Source organism: Eurypyga helias, unplaced genomic scaffold (assembly GCF_000690775.1).
Source record: "Eurypyga helias isolate BGI_N326 unplaced genomic scaffold, ASM69077v1 scaffold7969, whole genome shotgun sequence".
Classification (NCBI taxonomy): domain Eukaryota; kingdom Metazoa; phylum Chordata; class Aves; order Eurypygiformes; family Eurypygidae; genus Eurypyga; species Eurypyga helias.
Genome location: NW_010272661.1, coordinates 331 through 13,267, shown reverse-complemented (window position 1 = coordinate 13,267; position 12,937 = coordinate 331). Strand labels below are relative to the sequence as shown.

The 12,937-nt window shown below is 48.5% G+C and overlaps 1 protein-coding gene across 1 annotated transcript; it reads right to left on the bottom strand.

Moving 5' to 3' along the window:
* Window positions 1-433: 433 nt before the first annotated feature.
* On the bottom strand, window positions 434-12,322 carry SSUH2 (ssu-2 homolog (C. elegans)). The gene is made up of 10 exons (XM_010159197.1): window positions 12,264-12,322; window positions 10,429-10,558; window positions 9,222-9,282; window positions 8,422-8,546; window positions 7,709-7,771; window positions 6,725-6,810; window positions 5,193-5,285; window positions 3,968-4,073; window positions 2,628-2,735; window positions 434-580 (listed from the first exon to the last, which is right to left on the bottom strand). Exons 1-10 carry the CDS (start codon window positions 12,272-12,274, stop codon window positions 434-436), a joined length of 930 nt encoding a protein of 309 aa, XP_010157499.1. The 5' UTR covers window positions 12,275-12,322.
* Between the last annotated feature and the right edge of the window lie 615 nt (window positions 12,323-12,937).

Here is a 12,937-nt window from a genome sequence, read left to right as displayed (position 1 = left end):
GGATAGATTTTGAAATACATCATTTTAGATTATGTAGCAACTCAAGAAAACTGACAAATAAGCCAGGGAAAGGCACTAGTCATAAACTGCATAGCTGGACTGAAAACGTCTCTGTCAATATGCATCACTTTAATGACACAGCACTGCAACAAGAAAGGAAAGCATCCATGGGGAGGAATCTTTACCCAAAGACCTGATCCTGCACCCAGTGGGAGGCCTGTAGCCGGCCCTGGGTCTGAGATACAAGTGGTTTGGAAGGACGGGTGTCATGATTTTCTTCCCACACTCTGTTTTTGTTTGCAGTCCTCTGTTGCAGATGGTGCAGTGGGAAAGGTCCGTGTCCCGGTATGTACCGGTGCCCATGGAGCATCCCTGAGTCCCCGCAGGCATGGTGATTGCTCCCGTCGCCGTGATTTTCTCCCAGCACGGAGGCTCAGACGATGGTGCAGCCGCAGCAGCACCTCTCGGGGTAGTCCAGTGCATACACCTTGTTTTCAAGCCCATAGATGTAGTAGAGGTAAGGCTTCCCTGAATACTGGCAGTGAACTTCGGTGATGGGAATTAGCTCAATTGTTTGACGCTGGGAAAAGAAAAGCTCAAACTAAATGAGCAGTTTGGAGCAGATGCTGTATGTTGCTTTAGACCAACACATGTAAAGAGGAAAGAAAGCCCCAGCTTTTAGCCACAAGCCTCACAGGTCTGAGAGCTGCTGCTTTGTGAAGGGGAAAAGAAAATCTGATGGAGACCCACCAGCCCAATGCTACAGCCATCAAAAATTCCCCTAGCTGCAGCTTGCATGTTCTGGCCCTTGCACACTGGCCCATTTTTACTGCATTTATAGTTATTCAAGCTAATTCCTTAAATCCTTTAAGCCTTTGTTTCCAGTCTTCGGTGTATTAGCACATCCCCCATCTCCTGCGTGGTGGAGGTCTGTGTCTGAACACAGTTCCCTGACCTCACCCTGGGAACACGGGAAAGCCACAGGAGTCTGGATGTGCACCAGCAAACGCTGGTGTTGGTGGTGAATTGTCAGTGAACTGTGCACACACGTCACCTCTGTCCCATGGAGGCAGGAAGAGACATCAGCGATGGGCCGCAACCCCGCACAGAGCCCACCCTGGCTCGCACCTCCTGTTGCAATTACATGCAAACTCTCCATTTTAAAGCTCAGTGAGGCCAGTTCTGCCGGGCTCCAGCCCTCTAAGCCCAGAAGGTATTTACCTCCAACACATGGCCAACCTAAGAAGCCAGAATAGCGTCAGCCAAGTGAAGAGATTTCCCCCTTCCCCCACCAGCGTTCTCCAAAAGATGCTGATTATTAAGTGGAAGAACTTCAGCCAACAACAAGAGGAGAGGATGAAAAATTCATCCCCAGCAGAAGGCAGCCTGGATTGGCATAAATACCACGTGGTGGCAGGGATTTGGCAGGGCAGGAGGTTTTCAGCACCTGCTTTCCCATACAGCTAGAGGATGCTTTGGATGGTGTGCAGCAATCTGGTGAACAAACTGCCTTTGATGCTGAGAAGTGGAAATTATAGGCTGGAATTAAATTGGAAGACAGAAATTTGCCAAAGACCTGGTTTTGACAGACCACATGGAAAATCAAACCACCTCCCTTTTAAGTTTATTTTGGTCTTTCAGTTTACTTGCATTTTTAATGTGAAACCTTTTCTTTCCTGTGGGTGAAAAGACAGTATGTTCTAGCTAAACTTTTGCATTTGCAATCACATTTATAATAGCAACAACAGAGATTACAACACTCTAGTGAGAATCAGATGGAGTGGAATCCTAATGTTTATTCAAAATTAGGTTCTAAGATAAAAATAGTGTTAATAAATAATGTTTGCCAGGGCTTTGGAAAGGTAAAAGGAACACAGAAAAGGACTGTGTCCAGAGAAGGCAATGGAGCCTGGGAAGAGTCTGGAGCACAAGTCCTGTGAGGAGTGGCTGAGGGAGCTGGGGGTGTTCAGCCTGGAGAAGAGGAGGCTCAGGGGAGACCTGATCGCTCTCTACAATTCCCGGAAAGGAGGGAGCAGAGAGATGGGTGTTGGTCTCTTCTCCCAAGTGACAAGGGATTCGACAAGAGTAAATGGCCTCAAGTTGTAGCAGGGAAGATTTATGCTGAATATTAGGAAAAATTTCTTCCTGGAAAGGACTGTCAGGCATCGGAACAGGCTGCCCAGGGAGGTGGTGGAGTCATCATCCCTGGAGAGATTTGAGAGACATGTGGACGAGGTGCTTAGGGGCATGGCTTAGTGGTGGACTTGGAATTGTTAGGTTAATGGTTAGACTTGGTGATCTTAAAGGTCTTTTCCTGCCTAAAATATTCCATGATTCTATGATTCTAATAATAACTGCAGTCACCTACATCTTTCAATACATGTCTGAAATTATTATTATTATTATTTCCCTGGTATTTCACTTGATAGTTAAGATGTCCTTGATAATTAGAATTTCTTTTTCATTTGCTAAAGATCCATAAAAAGAGAAATCTGTTACTGTTCTTGACACCTTATTGTGTCCAAGCAAGCTCACTAGCCACCCGTCATTAGCCGAGCCCCGGGCACAGGATGCGCAGCAGGCACGGGGAACATGCAGGTGGTTCTGCTCCAGGCTCCCCCCTTTACCTGCCAGAGGATGCGGGAGGACGTGGCAAACGCCGCGCTGTGCTCTGCGATGGCTCGCTGCGAGGCCAGGGAGATCTCGGGTTCGGGAAAGTTGATGATGGGGTACACCTGCAAGAAATTAACCCCGCCAAAGAGAGACCCTATTTGTCTGACACAAACACAGTCATTTCACCTGTTACTGGCACATGCAAGGAAAGACCTGGACACGTAATGGAAACCTAAGCTCAAAGTCCCAAAGACATAGCTATCCCACCCCCAAAAAATGCAAAAGTGTCAAAAATCAGGATATGCCCCTCTAGGCAGAGCTTAGTGCTGTTTGTGGAGCAGGACAGCAGCAGGGAGAGGCTGCTCTTCCCAAGGTGGCAGATTTGGTTAAAAACCAGCACTGGGTGACTCTATGCCCCAGCGGGATTCGCTGTCGCCTTCTTCCAGCAGCACTGTTAATTTGAGAGGTTTTTTAAAGCTTCTGTGGTTTTCCCCAGCATGCAGACAATTTACAGAAGAAATACTGGGCTTGTGGGTAAAGCAGAACTTGTCATGAATGCAGCTACTCCTTGCATAGCCAGGAGTGATAGCTGTTTATGTGAGAAGCCCACTGGTTGTAATGGTGATGGAACTTCACATCTAAAGCATTTGTTGGAGAGTGACTCAGATGCTAAAGCATCATTCAAATCCCAACGGGATTCTGCAACACCAGATGCAAAGCCTTCACTACAGATGCATGACACTGAGTAGTATCTCTGGGGGAGAGCTGGTCTGTGCTTGGATGGTGCCTATTTCCCTGTCTTGGTACACGACTAAAGTTTCTACAGGTTACTGCAAAACAATTAATAAATAATAAAAAGCCACAGTTATATAATTTGCATTCACATTTTAAAAAAAAATCAGGCTAAGGACTGAGCAGTAGAAAAAGGGCATTGGCTGGAGGAGAGCACTGTGCCTCAGCCATTTTCAGACTGTTTTCCTCCAGACTTCTGCAAGTATACAGAGGCAGATTCCCTCTGGGAGCCGTGTACCACAGGAGCTAGAGGAGAATGGATGTCCAGCATTGATGAACACCTTGTTTAAGGGTCCTGCAACCATGGGTCCCCACAGCAGCCCATCAAGCAGCCCCAGCCAGCAGCAGCACCACCTCTGCACTCGATCCTGGCTCCAAAGCTGGCAGGATCTGCTCCTGTCTGAGGGATGAGCTCTCAGCAGCTCTGCAGGCAGGTTATCCCTATGTCTGGAGCAGCCGATGGCCACTGCAGCAGAGACATGTAGCTGGAAGCCATTGCACATACCCCCTCGATCACAGCTGCGTGGGGAGGGGTCTCCTCCAGCCCAAGGGCCACACTCACCGCTACATTTTCATCTTTAAATATATTCACTCCTCTGACTTTGCTGAGTAGCTCTCCTGGGAAGTTCAGATGGTGCTCAGAAACAAATTCAAAGACGTTGTTCTTCCTGCAAGAGAGAGGGGAAACAACCGAACGATCCGAGGCTGGTTGTAGGGCACTGAGCTATCTCCAGGCTCTTTCGGAATGCCTGAGAGATGCTTGAATGCTCCCTGATTTCCGAGGACAGTAATCACGCCTGCCTAACCTCTATGCACTTCTGCATTAGTTTCTTAATAACCTTGTTTATGCAACATCTGTAGGTGACTCTTGCAGAAATAATCCTGAAATCAGACCTTCATGGTGATCACCTTACGGCTTTCAGAGCCTCCTACACCTATTAACTCCTTGCTGCGGGAGAAGTCATATTCCCTTTCCAAAGCCACGGCTCCTGTGACAGTGAATCATTGTGCTCTACTCCTTGCAGGACCTGGGCAGGGTAAGTGGCTGATGGTGGCCTCCAAGGGGGCTGAAGGTCTCACCCGGCAGAGCGGTGCTTGTCTGGGGTAGGGCAGCCTTAGGGCCCCTAGGCCCCCCAGGACTCCCACCGACGTGACAGGCATGGCTGGGATATTTCCAAGTGCAAGTTACTCCGGATGGACAGAGATGGTGTTTTGAAAAATGAAGGTCTTCACACAGGGTAATTGAAGGCATTTTGTACAAAAATAGGAAACTGCTCAGGAAGCACCCCGCAGGGCAGGTAATGCCTTTTAGCTAAACTTCACAAGGTAAGATTTTTTTCAGCCCCACCTGTCATCTCTGGTACTAGAGCTCCCAAATGGGAAATGCCAGAGCAACACCACAGCCAGCAGCCTTGGGCCATCACTAAAACCCCAGAAAAAGGAGCTCGGCCAGTGCCCCATGTCACCCCTGGCTGGCAGGGGCTTTGGGTCTGGCTCTGCAAGCTCATACCATGCAGATGCTCAGCCACTCTGGCTCCATTTCTGACTTCTTGTGTGACCTTGGACCATCCTGTACCCCTGTGAACATCCTTCAGCTCCCGCTATGCCCATGGACAAGACTGCCATCGTTAAGGTATAAAGCTGCCCCTCTAAGCCCCAGTCTCTGCCTGCCCAAAGGCCATAAATACTGTCTCAGCACCCCTTAAGGAGTTCAGCTGAGCTCCCAAGCTTTGCAGTAAAATAAGGAATGAAAGTAACAGCTCTGAACTTCTACCCACGCTGCTTACCAGGTTATCACCAGCTGCTGGAAATGTTGGAGCTTTTTCTCTCCCTGGCAGGTTGCACAGGTCTTGCTGCCCCGGCCAGAACAGGTATTGCACCTTCGGATGCAACAAAAAGGATTTTAAATGCTGCCCACTTTCAGAGGCGTGCAGACCCCAGGGTGATTTATTTCAGACTGTTCGTGTAGCCCGGCTGGGTCTGCAGTACAGGAGTCAGTGATAGCACATGCACCGCACATACATCTTCCCCCGGTCAGTGACTCAAGGGATATAGCATTTTTTTGTGGGGAAAACAAATGACTAATTCCAGCCTCAACCCTATTTGTAAATGCAGAATTAGTCAAAGAATGTATTTGTGCTTCTAATTAAGGATAATCACAATTTTCCCACACAACGGTAGGAAGGCGAGTGTCACTTTGGAGACGCTGCTGCCTGTGCTTCAGACAGATGCAGGAGGCATATGCTTATGCATGGAGCATTTTGATTGCATCAGTGCAACACAGATTAGCAGCAGTTAACAACTGATTCATTAAGGCTCTTCAAGCTATCATTAGCCCCAGTGGATTCATGCTTTAAAATTACTGCCATGATTATGCACGATACCATCTCTGTTATTTTAAACTTAATGGAGCCACATAAACAAAACAGTTTTAGAACAGTGCCTTCTTTTTTTGTCACTTAAAGATCATTTTTAAGCCGGATAAACCCCAACCGTGCACTGCGGGAACCAGACCTAAGAGCAGCTCTGAAGTTTGCTGCTGCCATCCCGGGCTGGCTCCTTCCAGCCCTGTCCCAGCACACCATCCCTGTGCTCTGAGCCAAGCTGAGCCCACCCAGACCGGGAGCGGGAGGAACAGCATGGACCTGGAGAGACTCGAAGCCTCTTTTCTGCAGCAGCTCCTGAAGGTCTGAGAAACTGCTTTCATTGGAAAACCCAAAGATTTCTCCAGTTTCCCAGAGAAGCTGGGAAATGCAAGAGCCTTGTAACACAAAGGTAAAACATTTGGAAGAAAGGAGAGCCAAAAAATTGTTGTTTTCCAAAACTTAAGATCTTCTCTCATGAGTTTGGGATACCAGCCTTGTTTCTGAATGCTGAAGGTGAGCCACACAGAATGAATAATAGATAAGTTCATTTAAAAATCAGAGAAGGAAAAAGGCTATTTTAAACCAATTCTTCCCAGAGAATAAAGCTACTGCTGTACTGCTTTATCTGTTAGGTGATCTTCATGGCAGAAAACAAAAAAAGAAGCACACAGGCATGTATAGCATGCCCCAGCTCTGCACTGTAACCTCTGCCAGCAGCACCCAAGTGGAGTCATTTTGGTTCAAACTTATTGAATTAAGGGCTTATTTTTTCCCCACCAACTTTCCAGTATTTTCCTCCTGCTGTCGGATCATCAGCTGATAACCTCCACCAAGCCAGTGGGATTAGGATGGCTGGTTTCCACTAACCATGCTGTTGCATGAGCAAACTTGGACTAAGGGAAGCAATATGGGCAGAGCAGAGCCATGCTGACGCGCCGAGGAGCCCATCGTACCTTTTGCGACCTGTACCTGAACAAAGCTGGCATCTCTTCTGCTGCTTCAGCCTCCATCGGGATCCCTTGCACGTTACACACCTTGTCTACAAATACACCAAAGAATTAAAATAGGTGGTGAGTGACAGAATAAAAGCATGTCGTGTCTATAAATCAAAAGCTTTGATGTATGTTATCAGAATAATTGCTAACTCAGGCTTCCACGGAAAGGCATGTGCCAAGTACATACATGGCAAATGAAAAGAGTGTACAACATAGCTCATAAACAGTGACTCTGGATTAATTAGTTGTTCCAGCCAACCTCACCAGTGATGCAAAGTGGACACACAATCTAAGCTGAAATGCCTTTTTCTTACACACATGCTTTTCCGCTGTTATTTATTAACAGTTAGGAGTGGACTTTTATCATAAAGTATTTGTATTCTATTAGGGTAACTTTAATTAAATGGCAGTTTTAGTGCAATAACAGTACATCTTTTGGCTGTCTTTGGGAATATCTGTGCAGAAGAACAAATAAAGACAGGAGGGCAGATTCGTATCTGCGCTCCCACCCCTGGGTTATGCCTCCTCTTCCCCTCAGAAGCCCTAAATACAGAACTGAGCATATCCGAAAGACAGCAACCAGTTTGCTGTATTTCCTGCCTAAGACCTGACCACATTTCAGCAGTGCAGAAGCAAATTCTCCTTTTCCTCTCACCATTCTAACATGTAAGCTATTGACTCAGGACAGGGTAGCACATCTTTGCGACCTGGGCGGGGTTTTGGCAACCCCATTCAGCATCTCTGCAGGTCCTGGGAACATCAGCTGGAAACTAGACTGAACATGAGTGGGTTTGGGATACAGGGTGGCAAAGGGGGAATAGAACAGAATTTGCCCGCAGATTTCCAGCCCTTAAGGTAATCACAGTAATAAGATAACATGTGATGGAATTTCACAAACTTAGGCAAATAGGAAATGCAGGTTGCCTCGTAGAAGGTCCTTACCCGACCTGCCCCGTGGCACACCCCACACTTGGACCGGCCGTGACCATGGCATCTGTGACAGTCCTGAAATCAGAAGATTATACATGCACAGAGCTGCCCAGGGATTTCAAATATCTCATATTATGCACATGCACTCTCCCCGCATCAGAATTCAGTGATAAAATTCTGGTCCTAACGGGACAGAATCCAACACCATAAAATTGTGCTGTACGACCATTAAAGGAGTCATAAATAATAATTATTTAACAAAAGCAAATGTCTATGTAGTGCTGGCAAAAGAAAGTAATTTTTTTTTTCTTTATTCATCATTTCACTTAAAAAGTAAAATAAATTGACCAGCTATAGAGCTTGTCAAAAGCTAAATGGGAACTGTCACGCAAACAAATGTTCTGCTAATGTTGAAAAAAAATTTAACAAAAGAGAAAAGATTATCCAGTACAGGTTCTTGAAAAGGCTGAAGCAAAATTTGTCCTCAAACTTCTAGAGGAAGAAAACACCAGGAAGAAAGAATCTCTGACTATTTTCCCTGGCATTTAATGAGGAAAAAAACAAAGAACATGAGAACATTAGTGAGGTGCCCATCACCATCCCGAAGAGTTGCGGATCCTGGGGAAGGGACACTGCTCTGGCTGGGGGCTGCTCCCTGAGCCCCGGTGAGCCCATCAGCTGGGGACAGGGATCCAGCCAGCAGCTGACAGCGAGCAAGGACTCACCCTGACCAGCGCCGAGCAGGGCACCCGCCAGCGCCGCGTCTGGCCCTGGAAGGGCCAGGGGGCCCCAACCTCCACATCCCAGGGGTCCAGGGGTGTGTCCCCAGAGGGTCCAGCTGCTCCAGGCTCTGTAGGAAGGGACAGGGTCTTACCCACTTTGCTGGAGATGGTGCTTGGATACTGACTGGCTCCTGGTGCTGCTGGGGACCAGCCGGCGTTACTCCCATCCCCACATTGGCATCACACCAGGGACCAACCCTACATGGTCAGTGCTCTGGGCACCCCAAGGTGCTGAGCATCCTTCTGTCACCATGGCACAGCCCTTGTCTTTCCTCCCCAGCTCTCCCACCAGAACCCCCAGGCCAGTGGGGGCACCTGGGATCAGCTGTCACCTAAAACCCAGGGCTGGGTTCTTCCCCCTCAGTTCTTAGTAAAGAGCTCCACTGAACACAGATGCCCAGCTCAAATCTTGACAAGCTTTGACTATCCTTGGTAGGAAATTACTGCTGTGGAGGCAGGGAAATAATGGCCTCTGTTCCCAGGGCATGCTGCAAAACCTCCCCCAGCACAAGGTAAGCAAAGTAAGCCTGCAGAGGAAAGTGGTTTGCCCCAGCTTTATGGGCCCTGTGGAGTGCAAACGGCCACAAAGGACCAGATAAACCTGATGCACGTTAAACCAGGCTCGAGCTGTCTCCAGGAGCCACGTGAGCCCTGGACGGCAAGCACTGCCACACACCCCAGCTCCAATGTGTGGGGCTTGTCCCACAAGTGCTACTCCAGCGGGATACAGGGCAGTCACTTACTGGTGAAGGGCTCAAACACCCACTCGCTTAACCTTGACTCACTGAATGTCTCCAGCCGATACTAAAAAAGAAAATTCACACGCTCACCACAGTGACAAGTTGCAGAAAGCAGGCATTTAAATCTGAACCGTGAGTTGCTAATAATGGGTCTCGGGAGCATTCCCAGACTCTTCCGTCTCTGAATACTGTGTAAGAAAAAAAGGTTGACACTTTCACAGCAAAAGTGCAATTTGCCACTATGTGGAGAATCCTGTGGCTTATTTTTTAGGGAAGGTGCAGATAATGTTTGTAAGTAACCTGGATAATCACAGAAGTGGAACAAGCACTAGCGTAAAGGAGTATCTGCCCCACAGTGCTTATCAAAGGGCACTCCCAGCACCCTGCTCCTCAATGCTCTTTCCTTATCTCCTCTGAGAAGCGCCAGAAATCGGAGCAGGGGTGGGCACAGCAGCACTCATTCACATCAAAGCCTGGCACAGAACCCACTCTTTCGGTTTGCTGGGCAGTGATTCTCCAAACCCAGACTGGTCCAAGAACCAGCTGCTCACCGCAGCAAGCAGCAGATCTGCAACAACTGGTTTTGGTGAGAGAAATGACAGTAGAGAACCAAAGTGTTTCTTGAGCAATTAAACATTGCCAGAATAAATTCACAGCTAGAGGGATGTGTGGCATCACAGCTCACTCTGTTCCCACCTGAGCCCAAAATACCAAGCTGCAGGCCAGACTGGTCCAAGAACCAGCTGCTCACCGCAGCAAGCAGCAGATCTGCAACAACTGGTTTTGGTGAGAGAAATGACAGTAGAGAACCAAAGTGTTTCTTGAGCAATTAAACATTGCCAGAATAAATTCACAGCTAGAGGGATGTGTGGCATCACAGCTCACTCTGTTCCCACCTGAGCCCAAAATACCAAGCTGCAGGCCAGGTTTTTTTAAAGGACTTTTTGCCAAAGCTAGGCTGTCAGAGAAGGCTTCCGGGGGCTTTGCCAAGGTGGTGCTTTACTGTAGAGGAGGATGGACCTTTCAGCTATAAAAACCTGTAGTCAGCTTTTGGGTAGATCTTCCTCGGAAAGCACTTCTATGTCTGCATTTAAAGTAGGATGAAAGCCATTTAATTTAATGAATGGATGGTTCTTTGTCACTATGTAATTGGAAATCATCCCGGCCACTCAGAAGGGGTGCCCAAGATGCCAGGTCTGGAGGTACTTACTCGGTACGTGCCCAGCTGCCGCAGCCGTCGGATGGACAGCTCTCCTGCAGCTCTGCTCCCGTAGCAGCATCGGGAGGCCACGAAGCGCAGGAGGGCTTGTCTGGCCACCGCTTCCGTCATTGGGGGCACCCTGGGAAGCAATGGAAATGCAACAGGTTTATGCTTTTAACTTCCCCTAAAGAATTAGCTGGAAACATTCAGTGCGTTTAACCTACTGCAAAGAAGTGAAGTAGAGCCCATTTGAGAGCACCCAAGAGAGAAAAGAGAGAAAAACCTACAGCAACTGCTCAAGGCTGAGATGGGTCCATCTGTCGCCACTGTAACATACATATTTTTTCATCTCTCTGATTTACACCACCTTTGGAAAGCATATGAAAATACCATGAAGGAAATGGTAACAGGAGACAATGTCCACACGTGCTCTGTGGGAATATTCAGCAACTAATCCTTTCCTCAGAGCCCATGATGGCTCTAGCCTCGGTGACCCAGCGTTTTGTTATGACCCCAGACAATATTCATTAAGAATCCTCCCTGCCAATAGGGTGACAGCTGAGGTTAAGAAAACCATCTCCAACAAAGAGCAAGAGCCGATCTCACAGCTCTTACCTCTCCTTCAGTTCCGCAGGGACACTAGTGCAGGGAGGGAGAGCAGTTTGGCCGGGCAGCATCCAGCGCTCCCCCGGCTCCATCACCCAGCAGCATCCCTGACACCTCCACTGCTGTCTGGGGACTCAGCTGTTATCCCTCAGCTCACTGCTGTCCAAAGGAGATTTAACACACTCTTAATAAGTATCCCTCAACCTTCACATTCCCTTGTTTTTGGGCTTTTTTTCAGTCCAGATGTTTGTTTCTCTAGCAAGTGTTCACCAGGCATTGAGCAAATTCAAAGCTCCCAATGTTTATTTATTCACTTCCCTCTCCGTTCAGGACTGTGTTTATGAGATGTGTATGCAGATCACTCTCCTGCAGCCATCTTTTCCCCTCTCATTAAGGCTGAGAAACATAACGACACCACATACTCATCCTGAACCTTTGTGTAGATGAAGAAAATGAGCAGGAGCATCCTGTACTATATGGATCAAATGCTGCCTTTCAAGCCGTGCTTCTTTTTTCTTTTTCTCCATGTGCAAAGGAAAAGGGGGAGCGAGGATGTAGTAGGGGTAGGGTTGTTTAGTTTTGTTTTTTTAAATTCAAAATTAAAATCAGGAGAGAAAAAAAGACAATAAGCAATAAAGGCATAAAAGAGAGAATAACCAATGACTGGGAGAAGGACTAGCATAAAACCTGTGTGTATTTAAATCCCAAAGAAAACTTCGTGAGTTTGGGCCCCAGCTCCAAGAAGTTTCTCTGGTCACACTCGGACAGAGGACATATCAGCCCTGCGCTGGGGACACTGGGCTGTGGGGAAGGCAGCCCCGCACCTATACGTTCATTATTTGCCCCTGCCCGAGGCTCTCCCACACACAGGTCAGCACTGCTGCTTCTGCACGCTTCTGGAGCCATAACACACTTCTCCCCACCTTCGCTGCCCAGCATAGAGGATTGGGACCGCAGGACACCCAGTGCAGGGATGGCATGTTGTTGGCACTGACCTGAGGGCTGGTGACGACGGCAGGAGGAGGCAGAAGAATAATGCCAGCACTGCTGGTGCCATGGGGGGCTGCATCTGCCCCTGGGAGAAGCCCTGTGCACGCCTCAGTTTGCTGATGCCACCTCTGGGGACCTGGGACCCCAGCCAGCATGGGGGTCTGGTGCAAAGGCTCACCTCCAGCCCTGGGGCTGAGCTGAGCTTCCTTCAAGAGAAATGAATAAAACACACTCAAAAAGCTGCTTACCTGAGCTGCATGAACGGGGGGCTGCTCCTCTGCTCTCCAGGCTTGCCAGGCTGGTCCAGAAGTGGTGGCAGGGGCATTGTTCCTATGGGAAAGGGCAACTGAGGAATTCAAGCCCAATTTAAACCCAAGGCAGGTTTTGTTCAAAACAAAATCAGTAAGATTCAGCTGTAGCAGCTAAAGTCAGTCCCAAGTCAGTAGTTTGCTTTGCACCAAACATCCCCTACACCCCAGACAGAAGCTGCTGCTGGTCCAGCTCATCCGAGCAGTGTTCCAGCAAAACACTGGGACATCTCCCAGGTGAGTGGGGTGGCCATGCCCACGCCTGTGCCCACAGCTCTGACTGAGCTGCTGTGCTCTGGGCAGTGCAGCCACCCCAGCTCCCACTCAGCAGAGGTCTTGATGACTTTCCAAGCAGAGAAGCATGGCCAGATGTCAAAGCCAATTGTTTTCCAAAACATCTGTCTGGAAAAAAAGCAGCCCAGGAGGTAAAAGAAGCCTGGAAGCTGGACAGGCACATGGCCATTGTGGTGGCTGTGGTGTAGAAGAGGGAGGGTTTTATGGGACTGCCCACCTTGCCTGGCACCTGCTCGGGTTTGGCAGCTGCTTCTGGTCCCTCGCTATCAGCAGCGTGAAGTTAGAGGGGTGCAAACTGCCAGAAGGACAAGGGGTCATGT